This window comes from Ceratosolen solmsi, unplaced genomic scaffold, assembly GCF_000503995.2.
Source record: "Ceratosolen solmsi marchali unplaced genomic scaffold, CerSol_1.0 scaffold10, whole genome shotgun sequence".
NCBI classification, from domain to species: Eukaryota; Metazoa; Arthropoda; class Insecta; order Hymenoptera; family Agaonidae; genus Ceratosolen; species Ceratosolen solmsi.
The window spans coordinates 13,844,830-13,854,249 of NW_011948412.1; the positions used below are offsets into that span (position 1 = coordinate 13,844,830).

Sequence of the window (9,420 nt, forward strand, 5' to 3'; positions counted from 1 at the left end):
GTCGAAATTTATTTAACCCCATGAATATTAATATTTATTCATGTTGAGCATATTAATGCAAAAGTAAATCATTTCCTTTTAGATAAGATTCCGGCCTCTTTCAATCTCCCTCGATGCGAGTGAATCCAATTTTTGTGTAGCTTATGAAATCCATTAAAAGGTCGAATAAAGAGATTAAATTTCATGCCTAAGGCGCGCGAGAGAATTATCGCTTTTAATTATTAAAAACTACGTGGGTATAAAGTTGTCGAGCCATTATAATTTCATTTTCTTGGCCACCCATCGCAAATCTTATCCACTTCCTTGGGCCCGCATAAAGTACCGAAAAGATCCTCTCCTCGACCAGGAGCAGCCCCTCACGCGTGCACATAAGTCCGGCCGAAGTGACGCGCGGAATTACTTTATCGCACACGCACACGCGTTGCCGCTGCTGCCGCTGCTGCAGTCACGGCCGCGTTATTCGCATGCATAGACAGAAAGAAAGAGAGATAGAGAGAGATAGAGACAGACAGAGAGACACATACACGGGGCGGCCCTTGTAGCAATGGCGCACGCCAAGGGCAGCATACGGGGATGGCCGATGAATGTACGCTTTCTCCCTCGTCTTGCTTGCTCCTTACAGTACTGGAGGGATAATTAACATCTGTTACAATGCCTATTGCGTGCGACCCGGTCCGCTTTCCTAGCCCCACCATCGACGGCAGCGGTGGCGTCGGCGGAGTCGACGGCGGCGGGGCGGACCTGGAATACATTATCACCCTCGAGAGTATAAGCGTGTATGGACGGAAGGAGATGGTGGTGAAGAAGGTGGAGGTGGTGGTCGATGTGGTGGTGGAGGTGGAGAAGGAGAGAGTGTAATATCGCTCCGACTGATCTCGGCATGCTATATGCATTGCTCGGCTTGCATTGTTGCAATTTAACACGCGCCGCGACTTATCCGCACTCTTCCAGGATTTACCCCGTTTCTTTTTCCTCCACCTCCGCCGACGCGCTGTATTTTTATTCTTGGCGCCCCATCGGTGCCGCCGCGTGCGTGTCGGGACACGGTATAACGCCCCGAGCGATCGCGGGCGACGTTTCGCAGTGAGCCGCTCGTAAATTGAAAATCCGTTCTGTATAATGCGATGATCGAAGTGTATGCGAGCACAGCTTTTTTTCCATGAACCGGTTTCAAAATTCACCTCTACCGCGCAAGCGAAAATCCCAGTCCCGGAACGGGGCGGGGGAGGATGGGCAAGGGAGGGCTGGACAAAGCGCCGAGAGAGCATGACCTACGGGATTTTTGAGATCGTGGATTTATCGCGCGGGGACACTTTGTCTCCCTTCTCCCCTTCCCCCATTATTTTATTTATTTTTTTTTTACCGTTTTTTTCTTTTTTCTTCATTTCATCGTCTTCTCCTTCTTCCTCTTCTTCCTCTTCTTCTTCTTCTTCTTCTTTTTATTTCTTTTCTCTTTAAGTTTTTTTCGTTTTTATTTGTTTTTTTTTGTTTTTTTGTTTTTTGTTTTTGTTTTTTTTTTTGCTGATAGACCATTCTGTTTTAGACACATTGATTGTTGTTTGCGCGATTATGGTGCTACTTTGTTCTTGCGCGGCACGATTGGAAAGGCTGCTTCGGAATTATGGGTCGAGATGTTTCGTTTTATGGGGAGTAACGCGTCGCCTCTGTGATGTGACAAAAAGATTTTTACTGCAAGAGGTGCGTCTAATGTCATAACCGACGTCTTGTGTCATTCGATTTTGCAATTAAATGGCAAACATTTAAAGGAAACGCGACGAGATCTTAGTTACCATAAGAGTTCAAAGGCTCGGCCGCTCGATACTATGTTTGCATCGAATTATTTTGCATATTCGAGTAACGATCGAAATGGTTTAAATACATCGTAATCTGTCAACCCTTTAGATTTACGGATCTGCTTTTGAATAATAAAAAATGTTTATTGTTTGAGAAATATAACGATATGGCGAGTTATTTCGCGATAAGACGGCTTTTGAATTAATTTCATTGCGCGCGCAATTAAACAAAAATTTATCTACGAGAAACAAATATTAATTGCGATAACGCGAGGGAATTATATGCGGGAATTATGATTTTTGGCCGATCAAACGAATTCGCCGACTCGCCGACTCGCCGACTCGCCGCTCCGTGCGCGCTGCGTGCTCGCTAATTAGCCGGGCGCTATTCTTCCAATATCCACCGACCAGTCCCTTAGGACGCGCAAGTGCAATCTCATGCCGAGCCACCAGTGCAAAAGGGCCTCGTCGATCTTAAAAGTGGAGTAGTGGCGCTCGAGCCACCAGTCCCTCCACCTCCTCGTGCTGCTGCGCTCGGGCGAAGTATTGTTTCCGCGCGCAGTTACAAGACGGCGGCGCGCGCGACTCGAAATACGAGAGCAAAGGATATCCACGCGCATGGCATAAATCGCTATAATACAAGTAGGCGCGAGCGAGGCGTCGTGGAAAAGGACGAAAAATTCGATCTAAGGACGGGGGGAGAGGAAGACAGTGGGAGATGCGAGGAGGACTCGTATATTACCCTCTGGCTTTTGTTTTCGTGACGTCCCTTTGTTTTGCGCCTCGTTTTCGCAATTCGCTCTCGATGCGAAGGGAAAAGAGGCGCGCACACGTACTTCCTTTTCATAAACACGGGGGCCCGATCCGCATCGCCGGGGAACTGGATATTTGCATCTCCTCAGGAGTCGCGGCGCCGCCATTGGTCTGCGGAAAATTCGCGGCCAAGCGATGGCCAATTAGGAGTGGCAGTGCTTTTGTTCCCCATTTCGTTGATGAGGAATGTCTGCATTGTTTTTGCGAGTGCACTAAGGTTGACGGGCGGACGGCGAATGGTCGAGGCGGGCGACGACGGGAGGGGCAGAGGGGCGATGGAGGGAGAGAGGACGGGAGAGAAGACCGTTGCCAGGATTCTCTGGATTTGCTTTTTGATGGAGAGAAACAACGGGGAGAATTCAAGACATTGCCGGGCGCCATTTGTTAGGGATGCCGAATGAGAATATAAAATCGTCTACTTATTTCAGTCTATCTTTTCAATCAATTTAATGAACTTCTTTGTGTAATATACACGGACATAAGAGTATGCTAATTCCGGCGAATTTACGTCTGCTAAAAGAGTTAGAGCGTTAAAAAAATGCATTGCTTACATTATCATGGAGGTTGCAACAACGAAATATTTTTTACTCTTTGCTTTCGTGAAAATTTTTAAGCCACCAATGGGTTTTATAATACTTTGAAAATATATTTTGCATCGATGCTAATCGCTCAAATCTATTATACAAATACAAAACATTTACTTAATCGAATTATGACTTTTTTCAAATTAATGATATTAAGCCTTCGGATATTGTATTTAAATTTATATTTAAATCGGATAAATATTTAAATTAATTTTAAGCAAATACATAAATGTTAAGTATGTAAATACGTAATGACATTTCATGTGTCATTTTTGTTTCAGGATGAACTGACGAGGCAGACGAAGAAAGACACTCGCAATGTCTGCCGTAACGAGTCCATATGGACCTAGTAAGTAGAACACTACTAAAGAACAAAGAATAACAAAATCCTCTTCCTCTCAAAGTGTACGTTAGTGCGAGGATAAAAACGCGAAATACGAATGCAACAGTTACATCAAACGTCGGCTGACTCATTGTCGATTTTAAAAATTTGAATCAATCATCGATATTTATGTTTAAAACTTGTCCAACAAAAGCACCAAAATGTATGGTAATAATATTGCAAATCCAAAGTTTGTACTGCTCTTGCGTTGGAGGGGGGTGGGAAGGATTAAAAACAAAAAAAAACAAAATAACGAAAAACAAACTCGGCTTAAATTATATAACCTGGCGTTGTGACATAAATAATCGTGTTCCATTTAAAGTGAACATTGACTTCTGGCCTCTAATTATCCGATTAAGTAAAGAAAATAAAAGAAATGAAAAATATGTTAAAATCAAATCCCAACGATGCACAAAGAAAATCGGTGCAGCGCTATGCGTCCCCCCACCCCCCTTCTCCCATCACCCTCACCCACAAAGCTCAGTACGAGCAAACAAAAAGAGTTCAAACGTCTGATATAAGAGCCCTGGCAATCGGCGTAAATTGCAGCGGAGATGCTTTCGGAATCGGTGTATAACTTCGCGGCGGCATCTCGGCGCAGCACCGGCGGCGGCTCCACGGCCGATCAGGACAGCGATTCCCAGCAATACGAGGCCCAGCCGACCGCCACCCAACTCCAGCTCGCCGCAAGCATTCAGCAGTCACAGTCGTCGCAGTCTCAGTTGCAATCACAGTCGCAACTGCAATCTCAGTCCCAAAGCAAACCGCGCAACAAGCGTAAGAACTTCAAGCCGATCAACAGTCGCATGGCCGAGGTGTCGGACGAGTCCGACGAGCGGGACGACGACGCGGAGTCCGGACCGAACGAGGATCGCCGAGGAAACGGCGAGGAAGCGCCTCCGAGCGTCGATACCCTTGACTTCGAGAGGAAGACGATGCTGCTGCAAGCCGCCGAGGAGAGAGCAGCCACGGCCATCTCCGTCGCCGGTCAATTCGGCAAGCAGAGGCTCAACAACAACGAGGTCATACCGATGGACCTGTCCGTAACGACGAGGCCACCCTCTTCCGAGGGCGACGACGACAGCGGCGACTCCTTCAGGCATAAGTTCATACTGGAGCAGTTGAGGTCGCAGAAGCTCTACTCACCAGGCACCGATGTGAGTAGTAGTACACTTGCTTTAGTTCGCTCTCTTACACACACACACGCACACACGCGCACACATACATACAGACACACAGAGAGAGAGAGAGAGAGAGAGAGAGAGAGAGACACAGACACAGACACACATAGTGACTTACTCACTCAGTCGTTCGCTCGCGCTGGGCTTGGCGACCTCACGGGGCTCACTCACCGGTTAATATGAATGTCGAGATATTTTTATCGAGGATATCGCGACGCTCGCTTTTTAAGCAATAATAGTCATTCGTTCGATCGATCCGCGTTGCTTATTGCCATACAATAGCACTCTCATAATGGAAAATCATCTTTGTCGAACGAAGCTCCGGTTCGAGACATTTAAGCTGTCATCCAATGAAAAGAGCGTGTCTCGACTCGTTGCGTTTTTTAGAATGTCCCGGTTCTATTTCTATCGATCTTTCTATCTCTCTATCTGTCTTTATTATTATTTTAAGTACGGCAAGGATAATCTTTATTGCCAACCGAAAATACAACGTCTGATTTTACCGGCAACAATGTAAAATTGCTCTTTAGCAATTTTTTTAGGTCGGCAAACGGAGCCGGCAGGCTGACAATGAAATTGTAAATTCGCTCGATAAAAGAAGCACTCGTGTCGGGCATTCGCTAACAGCCGATGGCAAAGCCAAAAATTGGCAAAATAGGCAAAATATGGAAGCGACGTGTCGAAAGCCAAGGCGAACGCGGTGATAATCTTAAAACACGAGCCGCCCATGGCGAGGCCAGATAAGTGAGCGGAAGGGTTTTGATTATGCTGCAGGCCCGGAGCCCGGCCTCGGAGTCATCGGACAAGAGCGTGGGCAGCGTGGGCCCGATGGACCAGGAGCAGGACCAAGCGAGCCGGCTGGATGAGGGTCCGGACGAGGACGAGCGCAACGAGACGGAGAACGAGGTCGAGCCGGAGGAGCGCAGACCCTTCGACAACATGCGCGAGTACGCGGAGTCGACCATGCAGGAGCTCCTCGCGATTTACGGCCTCGCGGGTGGCGAGCTGGCCAAGAGCGTCAGCAGGCAGCTGCCCCCCAGCTTCCTCAATCCCGCCATTGGACCCCACCTCCAGCATCAAGGTGAGTTGTTGCGCTTTTTCTCGACATCGGTTAAGCGTCCCGGTTATATATAACGATATCTCTGGGATGCTTATTGTTGGATTATGTTGTTGGCCAATGAGTATCAATTGTATTTTATAATAGTTCTATCATTCCATGATATCGAGTGTCGCCGTGGTATGATATTCATAAATAACGTTTGCTTATTGATTCACAAGAGCTTACTAACACACATAGTTAAAAATATTAATAAAACGCGTTGTTTATTGTAATTCTGTGGCCAATAAAGTATGTTAACATTCTTAACTATGTAGCTATGTACGTAGCTGGACGATGACTATTTCTAAAACATATGCAGTCAACGCCTGAGCCTGAGCTCCATTGGATTACCTTCTCTTATTTATAAGATGCTAATAATTTTCATAATCGTCGACAAAGTTGAGCATTGAAAATTACAAGGTGATAAGTGCAGTCGGCATGTTATTCATTACCAAGGCCGAGAACAATATTTAACGCGAGTCCATTTCCGATGTTTCAAATATAAACATCAACATCCCCGGCGCTTTTATTCGTAAGCCTACACTCTCGATAACATCAAGCGCGAACAATTTATGGTCCAGCGTAGCCTATATATTCAGCAAAAGGTAAAATAATATCGTATATATAGATTCTTGGGGGCGCGCATTACGACGAATGCAGCAAAATTTTTCCTGCCTGTGCGGATATTTACATTTAGCATTAAGTAAGCAAATGAGCAGATCTTGTAAACATACGGACAAAATCATTAAACGTAATGTCACAGACTCGGCGTAATAAGCCGCCTCCCTGCGCTCGTGTTGCGCATCAGCAAGCGCTATTTTTATTTTCCTTCGAGCGAGCGCGACAGAGAGCAGAGAGTCAGCGAGGTGGCGGTGAGACTGGGATGGGGTGGGGGACAGGCACATAGGCTCGTTCGTTTCCTTTTAACAGCAATTATGTTAATTGCCGAGACCGCGAAGCATATAGAAACGTCGAACATGGGCGATTCTGTGCTCAGAGGTACGTACATACACGAGCACGCGAGGCCGATAATTTATTCGTCGCTGGAAAGCGCGTACTTTGATCCATCGACACGCGTCTCTTAGGGGATGGGATGTCGAAGGTGGGTCGGGAAGGGGCATCGACGAGGGGAATAGGGGATGGGAGAAGAGACCTTTTCTCTCTTTGTTGACGTTTATTATTACCTTTTTCTTATTCTTCGCCTCCCCCGGACCAAGAGATATTTCGCGCAGTGTACGAGACATTAACATAACGAGCTTTGTTGGCCGGAGCGAAGGATTTATGTCCCGAGTAGCCTCAAATTGAAAGCTTTGTCGAAAGGCTTACAAAATTACGTGTCACTTTTTGTCGGGATGCATTGTTATTAGACGCGACGCGAGTGTACTTTCTTTCGTGAATACGCGAAACGAATGGTAGAGCCGAGTCGTAAAATAGGCGATTGTTTAAACGAGAGTTTGGCCATTTGACAATACGAAAGGAAATAACGCCGAAAGCCGACGGTGGGCACGAAAATCCGGGATCGCAAAGTTTCGGGGAAAAGATCGATAAGGGAGCGGCGCCGTAAGCGCGAGCTAGACGATAAATCATGAGGAGTAGCGGAGAGTCCGACGCGAATCGATACACGAGTACTTTGAGCGCTGACTCTACCCAACGTGGCACTTACATATTCTCGGTGTCTCGCACTCTGCCCAATATGGCCGACTTATAACTCATAAAGTCCCTCGCCGGTCGTCCGATCGATGGGAGATGCGCGCGCGCGCGCGCGTGGGACGAGCGAACGATCCCTCGCCCGGGATTTTCTTAACTGTTGTCGATTTTCCTCAATGACTCGCAGAAATCGATGTCTTCTTGCGAGGGCGCGGAATCGAGAATTATTAACATACTTTACGCCGAATGAATTATTGTGGTGGGTACCAGCGGAGAAATATGTTTAGATGGTGAAGGAATTCTTTTCATTGCTAGATAAACGTCTTTGTGGTAAAGGGATTCGTTTAGATGTAACACTAGCATGACCATTGCTGGAAATGGTTATTGATTTATTATGAAAGATTGAAGGGTGATGGAACTTTATTTTATAACAAAAGGATCATTTTGCCAAATATGCTTCAAGGTACGAGCAAAATCTTACGAGCAAAAATAATGATAAATTAAGTTGAATAACGATAATAAAGAAAAGGACTTTTCGCAGGAAAGAGCTCAAATTACTTGATCAATCGATTTGTATAATCCATTCTCAAGAATAATATACAAATTTCGTAATTGGCCCAATATTTATAGTATTATGTATATGTATGTATATATATATATATATATATATATATATATATATATATATATGTGAAAAGTTCCTAGTTTTTTTTTTCATAATTTCTATGGTATTAGGCTAGAATATATTCTTCTGAGTAATTAATTTCAAATTAAGGATTAAAATATTATATTTTTTAATGACGAAATTATAGGATTTAGTGTGATCAAAGATTACATTTTATCAAAGAAATCTTTCATAAGATATTTCGATATACTTGAGAAATATTGAAGATATTCCCAATAGCGTTAAGCAATAATTTTAACTAAAATGATAATTTCCGATCGGTCAGCTGTTCACAAAGTCGTAGATTTTCAGCGTTCGGTAAATATCGAGAAGTAGTCGATGCGAATATAATCCATCGACTCAATTAGAGACAACAGAGAGTCTGGATGTACCCAATTTGCAAAATTGCAACATCGGTATGTGCTGCAAGCAACCATCACATATTTGTTTTTTTAGCTTTTCCTCGATTTTATAATTAGTTTTTTCAATGATGATTATCTTTGTATTTGCGTATACAAATAGTTTAATCTAAGCAATTATGTTTGTTAAATCGCCTCTTGCATTACCAGTCATTGATCGCAAGAATACGATTCATTATAAAATTCGATTCTCGGCAATTGCTAGAGCGCAGTCACGTATAAGAGGAATGTTGCTCGTACATATTTTCACCGAATTTCCCAATAACCGCTAAGCGTATCCTCAACTATTATCAGCGGCAATCAATAATCATAAATAAATCCCTTATTTGCCCGGTTGATTGAATGATATACGCGCGAGCCTCGTTGAACCATAATTTAAAAGAACATAACGTAGCATTAGGCGGCATAAATCCGCGACGCGGATCGTTCTACAAACCATAAAAGAAGCACACGCACGCATGCACTCGTTCTAGACGAGGTTGACTCGTAGACGCTGCAACGCCGGTAAACGCGAAGCCTCGCCGAGGTTGAAGGGAAAAAGGAAGAGGGCGGGAGGAGTGAAGGGGTTGGACAGGATGGAGGGGGCAAAAAAAAAGAGAGAAAAGAGAGAAGAGCGGCGTGAAACCAAATGCGAATAAAAAAGATCTCTAAACTGGCGAGGGGCCATTTCGCGCCTGAACTTCTCACCTCCGGCTTCTCCACCTACGTCCCCTAACCTGCAATCAAACTCCCCTAGTCGCTCGGTAGCCGCGTATTTCCTTTTCCCGTCCTCGTACCCCTCTCTCTCACTCTCTCCCACTCTCTCCCTCCCTCTCTCTCTCTCTCTCTCTCTCTCTCT

General features: G+C 45.0%; 1 protein-coding gene across 1 annotated transcript in view; it reads left to right on the plus strand.

The window, feature by feature from the left end:
* Positions 1 to 9,420, plus strand: part of LOC105365088 (zinc finger protein castor homolog 1) — a gene marked incomplete at its 3' end in the record, with an annotated part of 132,356 nt that overhangs the window by 44,485 nt on the left and 78,451 nt on the right. Inside the window, exons 2-4 of the mRNA XM_011503178.1 lie at positions 3,472 to 3,539; positions 4,122 to 4,729; positions 5,528 to 5,834. Coding sequence (XP_011501480.1) covers positions 3,509 to 3,539; positions 4,122 to 4,729; positions 5,528 to 5,834 — 946 coding nt within the window. The remainder of the gene's footprint in view (positions 1 to 3,471; positions 3,540 to 4,121; positions 4,730 to 5,527; positions 5,835 to 9,420) is intronic.